Raw genomic sequence first — 16,095 nt, forward strand, 5'->3', positions numbered from 1 at the left:
ATTTACGTGACCTCGTCAATAGTATACAGAAACACAGCTGCGTCTCCATTGGAGCATATATACCAGCCCAGCTCCTCCTACGGTTTCTCAGTTCCACTGTTCCTACAATTCCCCTTAAAGGTGGGATATCCATATGGGACTGATCTACTTCCTCTTCTCCACCAGTAGCATCTCCTCCAACACTGGATACTTCACACTACTCCTACGAAAATTGAAATAGGGCTTGCTAAATCTACTAAACTGACCACACAACCGGGGCCCGGGCCATCTCAACATAGTCACTCTGATGGCTCCTCCACACATACTCTTGAGGAGTGCATCCCATCCACAAATTATGCTCCCTCTCAGGACAAATTAGATGTGATACTCCCAAAAATACGGTACTCCAGGCCTGCCATTAAACACAGCACTGACATGCTGTCAGCGATCTTGGTATCCTGCACCATAACCATCGCTAACTCTCTGAGAAAGTGAAAACAGCCGAAATCACTTTGTCTACACTGGCCCGTTTAGCAAGCCTCACATTCAACTGCAATTGCTGAACTTCAAAAGCAACTTGGGGTTTTACAAGATAGGACGGAAGATGCCGAATGTGCTCATCGTTGGGATGCTGGAGGACGTTTAGGGATACAACTCGTTATTATTCATTGAACAATGGCTCCAGAAGACGGTTGCTCCCCGGGTCTTTCAACCCTGTTCCCTGTGGAACTTCTGCACAGGGTGCTGATGCTAAACCCTCCCCCTGGAGCACCACCACGCCCCATGGTCTCACAGATTCTTAACTTCAGGGATCAAAATACTCTCCTCCAAAAGGCCAGGGAGATAGCTCCCACAACTATGAACAATGTCACAGTGTCACTATTTCTGGATTAGCACTGGAGGTACAGCAATGCTGTGCATACTTTTTAGCGGGCAAGCGAAAGCTGTGCACATAGGGACTTACTTATGCCTTAATGTTCCTGGCATGCCTGAAAGTAATAAATGACCAATGCTCACTATTCTTTGATTCTCAGAGGCTGTGTGGGGCTGGCTAAAACAGCACTATACTAAAGCACACTGCCCCTCCTCCATAGGAGTGACCATAGAGAAAGGCACAAGAACATACTCAATGCCACAGGCACAGACCAACCCAATAGGCAGTTTCTAGGGGAGCCCCTTCCCCACACCAGGCCCTGGAAGTCAGGAGGGCTGTCCTGGCAACAATGCAATCAGTAGGAACACAATATCGACAACCTTCCTCCAGCTCATCATTGAGTGCAGACTTGGACTTGGACTCAAACACAAGCATGAAAATGTTCCCAACTGTGAAGTCATAAACTCCAGATATAGTGAACTGATGCCTGTTGAGACTGGACTACCATTTTGTCCCCACTGCAACTTCTGGTGGCTGGTCCAGATAAGTCTCACTCTGTGCTCCCTCCCCCTGTCTCATTTTCCACAGTTGTCTCCTCTCTTACTCTTCTTGCCCCTTCCCTCTTTTCTCCCTTTCCCTGTTTCTTTGCGTCCCCTTCCTGCTTATGGGAAGAGCACTGATTGTGATATGCTTTTTATGCCTTCTGCCCACTCTCCCAAGGACTGTCTCCATTGAGGTGTAATGCAAGGACCGTAAACTGCATAGTTTCTCTATTAGCAGGATTTACTGTTGGTATTATGCATATTGCTTGCACCCTTAGGGGTTTACTTTTGTACTGTTACACTACAGCTGGGGTCCCTACAGGTATTGATAACCCACATTCCTTTGGTGCATGCATGGGGCTCTTACACCTACTGTACCCGGCACTTGTTTGCCCCACAAAGTGCTGGTATTCACCCCCTCTTCATACATTTGCACAATGTATTACTTTGTTTTACTTGGTTGTTAGTTTTATCTTGGTTGAACATGTGTTTTCGTTGGACCTGGTTTTTAGGAAATGTTCCCTATTATTTCTGTGTTTGTTCCTATGTCTATCATACACATATACCGACAAGTATAGACTCCACAGAACCGGCTGGTTGTGAAATGTTAATATGACTACTGTATTACAACACTACAAGTTACATTCTTAGAACGTCAAGGGCATGGGGTCAATACATAAATTACAGAGAATTCTATGCAGCGCCATCGCCAGAAGGTGAACATTGTTTACCCTACAGGAGACCCAACTCATGGCCCCTGAGACCATTGAACTGCTAACTAAATGGCAGGTTCAATTATTTGCCACTATGTATTCAGGGTACGCCGGTGGGGCGGCTGTTGAGGGCGGGGACCCCTTTTGAAGCACAGGCCACTCAAATGGATATTAATGGGTGCTATGTCTTTGTCTGCTGGTCACTTGATGGGAAAATGGTAGTCCTAGGTAGCATATATGCTCCAAATAGTGAGCAAGATGTATTTCTACAACGTATGTCCTAAATTCTAGCAGAATGGTCACATCAACCTTGACTGGTAGGCAGTGATTTTAATGTGGTCCTGGATGTTAACCTTGACAGTTCACATCCCCCTTGCTGTATACTTGAGCCACCAAGAAGGCCCTTTCTAGTTGTATGCCAAATTGGTCCCCTAGAGATACATGAAGAGAGCACAATAGAGGCATGCACAAATTCTACTTTATTCCCCCCACATGGCCTGCATGTACGCTTGGATCATATCCTTTGTTCATCAACTATATTTGAAAAGTTCTCTACTACAACCTACTTGGGGAAAATCCTTTTCAGATCACAGCCCACTACAGATTGTCATGCCATTGGCAAGGGTGCCACAACTATACCCACATGGCGCATGCAACCAACACTACTTGAGGATGTGGTCTTTACACCATGGGTACTGCAGTAGACACCTATTTTTATGACAATAAGTGCACCGCCTCCACACCACTCATAGAATGGGAGGCATTTATGGTTGTAATAAAGGGACTGTCCATAGTTACTGCAACATGTACTAGATGCTCCATTCTCCATGAGTTGCAACACACAGAAACACATCTAGTACTACTTGAACAAGAGCCAGCACACAACCCCACATGCCTGGGTGACCTACAAGACACTGGGATACATCATGCTGATTTATTGAGGCGTCTGAGACTTATAGACTTTAACTCATACATACAGAGTATTCACTCCAAGGTGACAGGGCTGGCATGTCACTTGCCCGAGTGATGCCGCTGCCAAAGTTCCCTTCTCTGATCCTATCCATCACAACATCATCTGAGACACAATGCCCCACACAAGTTGAGATTAATAAGGCCTTACTCTCTTATTATATTGAGCTCTATAGGGCTAGGTGCACCCTACCCTCTCCAGAGAGGGACGCTTTCCTGTGTAGTTCAAGACTCCCCCAGATCTCACCAATATCACATGCAATCCTTGAAGCCCCCTTGAAGCTAGGTGAACTGCACCAGGCAATCAAAGAGATGGCACACAATAAATCACCAGGCATAGATTGATTGCCCATTGAATTTTGTTCTACCTTTACCCCCTGGTTGGTCCTACTTCTGGAGAATTTATATGTGGCGTCCCTGGAAGCACGGACATTCTCTCAGACTACCAAACAAGAACTAGTCACTTCCCTGGTCACTTCCCTGCTTAAGCACAGCCTGGCTTCGGAAGATCTTACCTCATAATGGCCGCTTTCTCTTTTGACCCCTGAGTATAAAATCTTCAGTAAAGTGCTGCCCAAAGGTTTCTTCCTTTGCTCCCTGACCTGGTCCACATTGACCAATGTGGCTTTGTCCCCCACAAGACCACCTCTCTAAACATCAGATGCTTATATCAGGTGATGGAAACAGCACATGATCCATTTCCTGACGCCGTCTGCCTCTCACTAGACCTCCACCAGGCCTCCCTTCTGCCTTCATTAATTGGATTAAATTACGTTATGCCACTCATACAGCGAGAGCCAAAACAGGCACACATAACCCCGCACAATATCCAACATCCCAAGGTACACAACAGGGATTTTCATTGTCACCCCTATTATTTGTATTGACAATGGAAGCCCTGGCACAGAAACTCAGACAGTAGGCAGCAGACTGGAGCATTCAATGAAGGTTCCAATCTCATGATGTTTCCTTATGTGCAGACAACATGCTTGTTTATACTTAGGACATAAGGATGGTCCTCACACCTGTCTCCCCCATACTCCATGCATTTCAAAACCTATCTGGCCTCCAAGTCAACCATGCAAATCACATGTTTTTTCGTTCCGCAACAATATGCTCTAAGACACAATAACCATAGGAGCACAGACCATACGGATTGCACACCAAATATTCCAGAACTTAGGCATTCAGGTCAACAGATCACCCTTGGATCTACTGAATCAGAATTTACTTGAGGCCATTTTGGTCCTCCGCACACAGGTGAAATTCAGGGACATGTTAACCTCTCTGTAGCATGCTGTTTGGCCCTTTCCAAAATGGTAATTCTAACAAAACGTTTATATTAATTTGTAAATTTACCAATGTTTAAGACATTAGACTCCCTCCTATTCAACCTTATCTGGGGCACTGGTTGTCAGCACACTAGTCTCCATAAACTACAACTTCCATCTGAGGGTGGCATACTAGGAGCCCCAGACTTCAGATCCTATTGCTTCACAGCCAAATTGCAATAGCTCTCTTTTTGGTTGGCAGGTGTACATTTACAGGAAATTGGCTATTCACAACTTATGTTGCGCTCCGGTTGCTTGCATAAACTGTTATTACCTGGGGCTACATGCCCTCCAAACTTCCTCTACTACTACATAATTCAATAATATCCTGGAAGACTGCACTCTATTGTATTCATGACACAATACCTTACGCCTGAAACTCAGAAACTAACCAGAGCAACAGATCAGGCATAGTTGATTGTCTGCCACTTTGTTTTTAATCATTTTAAAACTTGTGCCGCTCACCTGCACTGTTGGGCCTCCGCTGGTACGCCGCGGCTGGAGCTGTTTGTTGCGAAGGGGTTAGACTTTGCCATTTTTCCCTCACTACTTCCAACCCTAGGTCAGCGCTCCACACACTGTGGTAGTCCTGCCCACTTCATGCAGTCAAAAGGGAGTGCGCCGAGCGGACGCGCAGCTGAAACTCAGATACTAACCAGAGCAACAGGTCAGACATAGTCGATTGTCTGCCACTTTGTTTTAATCATTTTAAAACTTGCACCACTCACCTACACTGTTGGGTGTCCCCTGGTCCGCTGCGGGTGGTGCTGACTTCGTCATTTTTCCCTCACTACTTCCAACGCTAGATCAGCGCTCCACACACTGCAGCAGCCGAAGGCGCGCCAAAGGCAAGCCCGTCTGGGCCCGTCCGTGCCTGACCGTCGCCAGGCACCAGTCACTCTGCCCTTTTTATACGCCATCTCTCCTTTATCTCCCATTAACTACCAGTGATGACTATCATTCAATATACTAGTCAGGAGCTTCACACCCTATTCAACCTTATCTGGGGCACTGGTTGTCAGCACGCTAGTCTCCATAAACTACAACTTCCATCTGAGGGTGGCATACTAGGAGCCCCAGACTTCAGATCCTATTGCTTCACAGCCAAATTGCAATAGCTCTCTTTTTGGTTGGCAGGTGTACATTTACAGGAAATTGGCTATTCACAACTCATGTTGCGCACCGGTTGCTTGCATAAACTGTTATTACCTGGGGCTACATGCCCTCCAAACTTCCTCTACTACTACATAATTCAATAATATCCTGGAAGACTGCACTCTATTGTATTCATGACACAATACCTTACGCCTGAAACTCAGAAACTAACCAGAGCAACAGATCAGGCATAGTTGATTGTCTGCCACTTTGTTTTTAATCATTTTAAAACTTGTGCCGCTCACCTGCACTGTTGGGCCTCCGCTGGTACGCCGCGGCTGGAGCTGTTTGTTGCGAAGGGGATAGACTTTGCCATTTTTCCCTCACTACTTCCAACCCTAGGTCAGCGCTCCACACACTGTGGTAGTCCTGCCCACTTCATGCAGTCAAAAGGGAGTGCGCCGAGCGGACGCGCAGCTGAAACTCAGATACTAACCAGAGCAACAGGTCAGACATAGTCGATTGTCTGCCACTTTGTTTTAATCATTTTAAAACTTGCACCACTCACCTACACTGTTGGGTGTCCCCTGGTCCGCTGCGGGTGGTGCTGACTTCGTCATTTTTCCCTCACTACTTCCAACGCTAGATCAGCGCTCCACACACTGCAGCAGCCGAAGGCGCGCCAAAGGCAAGCCCGTCTGGGCCCGTCCGTGCCTGACCGTCGCCAGGCACCAGTCACTCTGCCCTTTTTATACGCCATCTCTCCTTTATCTCCCATTAACTACCAGTGATGACTATCATTCAATATACTAGTCAGGAGCTTCACACCCTTAATAAAGCACCCTCCCTGGAAGCATGCGTTATCCCTTCTCTAATCGCCAGGGTTTCCACTATCCAAGAGTGTCTCCCCATCAGAGGGAAAGCCAAATGAATTGATAGTAACATCAAACACTCGCAGTCCAACCAGGAAAAACCAGAGTCAAAGCACCTGGTAGGCCTTTACTGTAACTCACGCTCTCTCCCCTAACACGCACATGAAATCTGGTCTCTATTGGATTCTTAGAAACCTGACCTCTTCTTCATTACTAAGACATGGCTTTGCTAGTCCACACAACGGGACCTAGCAATAGCTCTACCCCACAATTACCAGCTGATCAGACAGGACAGAAAAGATAAGAAAGGAGGAGGCATAGCAATTGCTTTTAAAATAGATACCAAAATACATACTGTTGAGGTAATCTAGGCTGATTTGGGTAAAATCTGTATCTTTACAATAGAGAGTTCAAGAAAGGAAAACTGGAAAGATGCCCTTGTCTACAGACCCCCTGGAAATAAAGCCCACTTCACTAGCAATTTAGTAGAGACAGTTGCTCCATACGTCCTGGCGGCAGATCATTTCGTACTGGTAGGAGACTTTAACTATCACGCCGAGCACCTAACAGACCCCTACACACTTGATATTATCACCAGCCTTGACACACTGGGCTCGAAACAACTGGTAACAGGTCCCACCCATATTGCTGGTCATACGTTAGATCTACTATTTTCCAACTCGCCCAATGTAAATATCAACCAACTTCTCCCCATCCTATGGTCTAACCACCATGTATTAAGTTTCCATATGGACCGGTTATCGCCTCAACCATGTCCCACGAAAGAACAGAAATGAAGTAGGCCATGGAGCAAGATACATCTTTAATCATTCTCTACAACCTTTGTTCCCCTCACTCCCTCTGAAAGGACTAATGTTAACCAGGCAGCCAAAAGTTTTGAGACGGCTATTAACACATCCTTAGACATAATTGCTCCGAAGAAAAAAACTAAATGCCCGGAAAAACTGCCCCCCTGGTTCACCCCGGACTTAAAAAGCAATAAACTCGACGTCAGGAAGGCGAAACGCAAATGGACACTTACAAAAAACACAGCTGATAGGCATCAGTATAAAACATTACATCGTCGCTATATGGATAACATAGCCTTGGCCAAAAAAGTCCACTTAGGAGATAGAATCAACCAAGCTTCCAACTCCCATAAAGAGCTATACAAGATTGTGGAGGAATTTACCAACCCCCCCTCCTGCATACCGTCACATATTGCCCCGCAGGAGTTGGTGGATTCCCTCTCAGCTTTCTTTGTAAACAAGATAAATGATGAACAAAGACTTGCTACTACTCTCCCTCGGTGCACCAACTCTCTCAGAGAATTTAGTAAATTAACAGAGGAAGATACCTCCGCCATACTAAAAAGGATGAAATCCAGCTCGCCGACTGACCCCGCATCTTCTCAGATCTTATCTAAAATTGGTTGAGCACTCATCCCAAATTTGACAAACATCCTGAATCTTTCATTATCACAAACCACTGTACCCTCACACTGGAAGGAAGCCGTTGTTAGACCTATCTTGAAAAAGCCATCAGCTGACCCCAAACAACTCGCTAATTACAGACCAATCTCTCCCTTACCCCTGTTTGGCAAAGTATTAAAATCTATGTTCAACAACCAACTGTCTAAACACTAAGGGCCCGATGTAGGTAAATGCCATTTACCGATTTTAAAATACCGAATCCTACCGATTCGGTATTTCAAAATCGGTAAATGGTATGTAGGTCCCAACATCTGGATTCGTTACCGAATCCTTAACAATTCTTTAATTACCGATTCGGTAAATACCGAATCGGTAATGCCCATTCATTCCTATGGGCTTTGAAGCCCATAGGAATGATTAGGCATTACCGATTCGGTATTTACCGAATCGGTAATTAAAGAATTCACAAGGGTGCAGGGGGTGTCACTTTGACACCCTCTGGCACCCCCAAAACAGGCACAGGTGCCATGTGGCAGGCATACCTGCCCTAAGGGCAGGTCTGCCTGTCTCATGACATAGGTGTGCATGCACACATGTGCATGCACACCGGAATCGGTATTTTACCATGGATTTGTATTCCATGGTAAAATACCGATTCTGTAAGCCATGTGCAGAAGGTACATTGCCTACCTACATTGCATTTTCGGTAATTTTACCGAATCGGTACATATTACCGAATCGGTAAATTTACCGATTCGGTAATGATACCGATTCGGTAAAATTACCGAAAATGTGCCCCTACATCTCAGTAGCCCTTTACCGATCGGAAACGGCCGAAAATCGGTATTTTCGGCCGATTCGGATCGGTAAAGGGCTACCTACATCGGGCCCTAAGAAAGTAATAATCTGTTAGATTCATCTCAGTCTGGTTTCCGGTCTTACCATAGCACCGAAACATCTCTGGTTGATATAGTCGATAACATCAGGCATTCTCTGGATGCCAGATAATCCGTCATCCTGCTTCTACTTGATTTGTCGACTGCCTTCGACACCATCTCTCATGGCATCCTTTTGGAGTGACTAAGGGAGTGGAGTACAAAGGGCCTCTCCTCGCACTTACCAGGACGTTTTCTGGAGTTTAAGGCCCAACCAAAGCTGGAAATATATTGGGATGCCATAGAGAAACAGCAGGACCGTAAACTCTATTTTCAATTTAGAGTAGGCTCCCTTCCATTAAGGTCATTTACAGCTAAATGGGCAGATGAAAACGGTAATGACAAATGCCCTAAGTGTGGGAAGGAACAAGAGACAATAAGTCATCTCCTTTTTTTCTGTCTCTTGTATACTGCCCCTAGATCAATGTGGATCAAGCCTATTTTTAAATTGCTTGGCACACGCAGATATGCAGAGGCTTTAAGAATCCTATGTACAGATCCTAGTCCCCCAATTGCTATTGCAATGGCCAAATTTTTGAAATGGGCATGGGTAATTCGTATAAAACAAATTGCGGCAGAGACCTGAATATTAAGTTCCTATCAGTCTTATTGAGCCGTAAATACGGGGGTTGCTTCATTTATATGAGTTTTATGCAATTTTACCCTGGACTGTATGAATATTGATGAGATTTTTAGGATTTTATGAAATTATGTTAAACGATATTCGGCAATAGTCTATAGTAGTTTAATCCTTTCTTAATATTTATTGTAATTTTTAAATTTTTTTTAATGGATTTTATATCAGAAACTGTGGATTTTATGTACACTTTTATGACTTAACTGTCGAATAAAGTTTATGAATTGAATTGACTAAGGGAGTGTGGTGTTGAGGGCCCCGCACTTCAATAACTCAAGAGCTACCTGACGGAACAGTCCTCCAAGGAGCAAATAGGGGGTTTCGGTTCCAAAAGCCAAACCATTGACAAGGGAGTTCCCCAGGGATCAATTTTAAGCCCCACACTTTTTAACCTATACGTGTCACCTTTGGCCAAAATAATCAGAGCCTATGGCTTTGATACAGTGTCCTACGCAGACAACATGCAATTGTTAATCACTCTCGATCCTGATCCCACCGATATGCAATGCAGATTTAAACTGTGCATGCCATCGGTTAATGACTAGATGTCAAATAATCATCTACTGCTCAATGCAAGCAAGTCAGAAATCATGCTCTTTGGTGATGCGCAACACATTTGGACCTCTGATTGGTGGCCGCCCTTGCTAATGCCGTGCCCCCCACCCAAGACAGCAGTCTGCAATCTGGGAGTTGTAATGGACAATACACTTTCCATGGCCTACCACATTAACTCCGTGGTACGCACCAGCTATGGCTTAAGGCATTCCCTTAGGAAAATCTTTAAATGGATTCCCCTCTGCTCGCGGATGCCCCTTGCGCAGGGACTAATCATCAATCGCTTGAACTATAGTAACGTGTTGTTCGCATCCATAAACGAAAAGCTTTTGACAAAGCTTCAGGTTCTGCAGAACACTGCTGCACGGCTGGTCTTAAATCTCCTTTTCCAGAACTGCACCTGAGCTATGGAATTCACTGCCGGTACAGCTTCGCCTGGTAACCGTCTACAAAAAATTCCATAAAGCCCTCAAAACATTGGTATTCTAACACTCTGTCCTGCCCTGTTTTAGCTTTCTGTCTTTCGGCGAAGTGCTTTGAGACCTAAGGGTGATATATGCGCTCAATAAATACCAAATACATACATATGCCCCAAACATCACTCTATATGGTCTGCATACCCCTTTAGTGTTAGTTACACTCACGCCCACAAAACTGGCACCATAGAAAGCAGTAGGGATCACCACAATTGGTGACCTTATGAGAAGAAGGACTGTTGCTTCCCCACCAAGGCTATATGCAATTGCATGCATATACAGGTGCCCTCTTCCTTACACATATCCTATGATATTTTCAAATGCATTGGTCCCCAACAGATTCGGAACCTGACCCACATACATTTGTCCAGACAGTACATGAGATGGGCACTGACAGACATTTAGTTCAGTGGCTTAATAAAGGCTTGTGCTCCCATGTACACATTTCACTAGCCATGCTGGGGGCCCAAAGGCAAGCAGCCCTTGGTCGTTTCCATGACAAGGAATGGAGTTTCCTTTTAGAATACCCTGCAACACATGTTTCAAATTCATCCAGTTCTTACTGTTACATAGGGCATACCTGACACCTGCTAAATTGTGCAGGATCTTCCCCACAGCGCTATCGTCTAGTACAAGATTGCTCTCTTAGTAGACTCACACAGGTCCCTCATGGGGAGCTCACAATGGGGAACGGTGGAACATTGTCTCTTGGGACCCTGTCCTTAACTCAAGTCCTCAAGGATTGAAGCTCGCTTCGTGGACTTGGTGCTTTTCCTCACCAAGCATCAGATAATACTCCAATGCAAGTCCTCCACTGTCCCCTTGTGGAGAGCTGGCCTGAAGAGGTTTGGTGCTGGGTTTCACTGAGAGCGTAGCATTATGAAGGGAGGTATATTGTGAGCTACACAAGCAGCCTATAGCTCTGGTGTGTGACTCCATGCTGGAAAAATCCAAAGCTCAAGGGGAAGACGCAGAATGATCCTGGGGCGCCTGTTTCAGACAAACCCAGGCAGAGCCCCACCCTTGATGTTCCCCTTCCACCCGACATCGGCATTGTGCATTAGCTCATCTGTCATCTTGTGTGCTGGGACCACTTTACCCAGTGGCATAACAAAAGCCCCTACAGCCCCCGCCGTGCGGGGGACCCTGAGCTCTGGGGACCCCCTCCAGCACTGATAGGTCCCTGACCTGAGAGCTCCAGACTGGGTCCAGAGTGTGGTTGACCCCTGCATGTACTTTGCAGAGGAGTTCCCTCAAGTTTCGTTACACCACTGCTTACACTCTTCTTACATCAGAGTGACTGATTGGTGGATGCAGAATTGACAGGACAGACAAATTAAGGGGGGTGTGGGGTAGTTACATTTCTGTTCCGTTTCCTTCCTCCTTCTTTGATCTTTAGGTAATTTTTAATATCATGATTGCATTTACCGTACATGACCCCCTAGTACATCAATATCCTTCAATAGGTAATCACTATTATTTGACTGGTCAAGTAAACATACATATTGATGTCTTAGGCAAAAGATTATGTTTATGTTTCTTAAATGCGGTAAAATATGTTTAAAAAATAATAAAGACGGAACAATTGGGAAATCAGTGGTTAAAATCATTACATGCCAATTCAGTGAAGTAGTCACCCAGGCTAAAATGCCCCATTTAGCTCTCCTTGACAGAGAAGGAGTAGCTGATAAAGCAAAGGTGGCATATCCATCTAAAGGATGTTCTTCTATAGACCATGCCTCCCGAAAAAAAACGCAAAAGTCCTATAAAGTTTAATGAAGAATCATTAGAAAATGTCAATGCTATTGCTGCAATATTCCAGAAAATTAAATTTAAATCCCACATAAAAAGGTGAGTTAAATCATCAAACGTTTGTGCACTATTACATATGTGCACACGGCAGCTACATAATTATGTTCATTAGAACCATCTGAACAAGAGAGTCAGTCATCATTGTCCAAAGGTCCTGAAGGAGTAGAACGGTTGTAAGTGGATATCAATAATTTATAAACAGAATTGCTGAAGATACAGTGGGGTGATAATCGAAGACAGCAATTTGGGCTCGTAGACGTAACCTAAAGGAACAATCCTTATATTGCTACCTGTGGGCCACAAAGACTCAAATGTTTTAGGGATAGATTGAACAAGGGAGGCATTTCTATGATTAATGACAAAACAGTCATCTATACCCTTATTTATTGAGGACGTGCTTCCTGTGTCTGCACGTCCTCTCAGTGTTATGTTCTCCCTTCTTCGGTTGGGTTTCCTTCGATAAAGCGCCGGGATACTCCGTGGAGTGGCTGTGCGCTATAGAAGTATAAAAATAACATAACATAACATAACAATACACACATCTAACAAAGACAATAACATCTAATCATAAGGGAATAATAGGGGAAAACCCCTCACCTGCTGGTATGACCAAAGTACAGTATTATTTTTAAGCTCATTATATCTCTCAGTTTTCCCATTATCTAGATGGGGCTTGTTGGCCAAAACCATACCGAAAGAGTCGCTAAAGGAGGAGGGTTAATCATAACTTACCTGGAGTGTACACTCCTGTTGACTTTGTTATTTTGGGCTGCATGGTCAAAAAGCTTAGAAATCACTCACAGATGATGTAGTTGTGTGTATATTAAGAACTTTTATAATATCAGTATTTAAAGACAACAGCTCATCATCCGACTTAAAAGAGGGCATCTCAAAGTTTGAACAAGGGCAAGGTTTAGGGCAACAGTAAAACTTAAGTGTCCTTGGGACACTAGGGATTCAGTAATCTTCAATGCTCTTGTTTCATCAGACAAACGCTTTCTTGTCAGCTACAATACTAGTCAAAAATGTATACAAAAGTTAAAATAGGTACTTCATGCTTAACAAGATTTACACAAAGAGGTAGACCATAGGTACATTCATCACAGGCAAGTGCTCTATAGACTCTGTAAACTGTTCAGGATAAGTTATAATCTCATACACATTACACCTCTGCTTGCTCAGAAAAAAAGATGCATTAACCATAGAAGGGTTAGTCAATGAAACAGTTTTTGGTGTAGTAGTCACAACTGTAATATCTTTGGAAGAGGAAGCAGGGCATTTCATGATAGAGGAAATATCCCATGAGATAGAGGCTGCCTTACTTTTCTCCATGATAAATAAAAATAATTAACAGCATGTATATGTAGAGTTGAAAAGCCAAGTGGGTTGTCGTCTACATGGCTCTGATGGGTACAGATTGGCATGGTCTTTGCCGGAGCATAATCCAGGTGTGCGCCATACTCATCACGTGCAGCAGATCTCTCAAGTGCTAATATAGATCATTGTGGTGGGGTAGGAGCCTCCTACCACCCCGCCATTCCCACAGCCGTCTGGTACTTGATGTCCTTTACAAGGCGCACTACCTTTGGCAACCACTAAATGATTTCCATGTGTATGCTATTTTTTGATTACTTATACATATATTTTCACATTGTAATTTAGACTTTCATACGATATCACTTTCTCTGCAGAAAGGAACTTATCTGCCACAGACCTATGTAATCCAAGAGGAGATGATCGTCACAGAGCAAGTGAATGATTTGAAGCCACTGGGCCCCTTTATCTTCAACCTGTGCACTGGAAAAGAAACTTACCGCCTGAAACGTAGGACTACAAGACGACGTAAGATTAATAGTTTTGAACTTATATATGTATAAACCAATATATTTCATAGCCATCTAACATGTTCTAAAAAACTGTATTTAATTACAAGTGTTAAGGTTGCTTATTTAATCCAAGTTGGTTATTTTTCCTCTAAAGTTACACATGTTGTACCATGTCTTTTCTTGGGCCAGATACCTCAGAATACAAATGTCTCAGGGTAAAAACAACTGAGTACAAAATATAGGATACAAAAAATTAGAAAGGGAACAGGTATTTATTGGGATTAAAGGTAAGGGAAGTGTAAAAGTTAAAAGGTATCAGAAGAGTGACATAAATGGAATCTCTCAAGTAAGAATCGGGAAAAGAGATAAATGACTGGATGGAGGGGTACATAGTTTATGCCATTGCTACGTCACGAAAAGTGACGCAACGGTGGTACAAAAGTGTTGCAAGAGGCTCATAAATGTGCCCCAGGTTTTCTGAATGAATCTTATGTTAATAAATTACAGTGATGTGACCCATTAATGACATGGACACAGACATGAGCCCAATTCATAGACTGCATTTTGTAGCACAGAAAGGCCTTGATTCTGACTTGCACAGTACTGGCGACGTGGTAAAATCACATGCGATTTTGCCATTTGCTGCCTGAATGGGAATGGGAAATTACCATGTGCGAATTATATTTCTGATACATTAAACATCTCCTATTCCATTGGGTTTTACCAAATATGTTAACCACTATCTTTAAGAAGGTGTTAAATGTATGCACAGGCTTGTGAGTTGGGTGATGTTGATGTAGGCGTTAGGGGGAGTAGAGAAGGGAAGAGGACATTTTTTTCTGAGAAAAGGGAGATTCGATGCATAACTGTTAAAAAAAAAAGACGCCGAATACGGTTTGCTACTGCTGCTTTCAAACCCTCATATGATTTTTCCTTCAGCCATAATTACCTGCCTGAAAAAACAAGCATGTCATAATTATGCATGATGGCATTAACACATAAAAGCATGCATTAACTTCACTCTGCATAACTTGTAATCAGGGCAATAGAAGTAGTAAAATAGTGCAATTCACATACTTTAAAATGCCATTCGCAAAACAAAAGGTCGGAGAGCTCTTCCTCTGTTTCTTATATCTTTTCTGTTTCTTTAGCTTCACCACTCTGGCAGAGACCTCTACAGAGATGGGTATGCAAATTAGTAGTACGTTTTGGAGAGACTAGGGGAAGTGGTGGGGATATAATAATTACTGGTAAATGGCAGGGGCTAGGGAAATTTAAGAAGGTGTTTAAGAGGGACAAAACACACAACCATAAAAGAGTAAGATCATACCAATTCACAAAATTCACTTGTAAAATTAAGCTGCAGACGCGTTTCGACCTGACAGTCTTGTTCACAGCCAACAGGTGTGTTCTCGCTTTATGTTGGACTGCAAGTTCCAGAGTGCCTTCTTGATGGGAAACTGTGTAATCAGCATGTGAGAACACACCTATTGGCTGTGAACAAGGCAGTCACGTTGAAACCTGTTGGCAGCTTTGTTACGTTACCTGTATTGTTAAATAAATATATGTTTTAATACAAGTATTTTGAGTGCCGCAACCATTTTTGTATAAAAACAAGTGTAAGCAGGTCTGACCCCTATGTGAGCACTAGTGATTTGCGGCATTTCTTATGAAACAGACCAGATTGTAAAAAACAATATTGAGGAATTGTGGTAGAACCCTGGCTGAACTTCAAATGAAATACCGTCAACACAACCAAACCTGGAAGGACACCTTTGCTGATCGATGAACAGATTGTATCAGCAGATACTGCCTGGATGGGAGTCTCCCCAGGTGAGAAACAGCAGCTTGTTGTTGCTTGTTTGTATGTGTTTGAACAACAAGAACACAAACTGCAGTGGCCATACCGGACATAGCAATGGGAGCTCAATATCCTACAATGGGAATTACTTTATTCGAACTGTGGACAAAAAGTATCTAAAATTATCATCACAAACAACACACATCCTTTTTAAAGGATCAGCCATTTTCAGGTTATTGGAGTCG

At 43.7% G+C, this 16,095-nt stretch overlaps 1 protein-coding gene across 2 annotated transcripts in view; it reads left to right on the forward strand.

The window, feature by feature from the left end:
* Positions 1-16,095, forward strand: part of ITM2C (integral membrane protein 2C) — a 281,272-nt gene that overhangs the window by 219,925 nt on the left and 45,252 nt on the right. For both annotated transcript variants that reach the window (XR_015300961.1, XM_086944068.1), the window contains exon 5: positions 13,915-14,065. Coding sequence is in view for 1 of the 2 variants with exons in the window: in XM_086944068.1 (XP_086800194.1) it covers positions 13,915-14,065 (151 nt within the window). In the remaining variant the exon portion in view is untranslated. The remainder of the gene's footprint in view (positions 1-13,914; positions 14,066-16,095) is intronic.

This window comes from Lissotriton vulgaris, chromosome 11, assembly GCF_964263255.1.
Source record: "Lissotriton vulgaris chromosome 11, aLisVul1.2, whole genome shotgun sequence".
NCBI lineage: Eukaryota > Metazoa > Chordata > Amphibia > Caudata > Salamandridae > Lissotriton > Lissotriton vulgaris.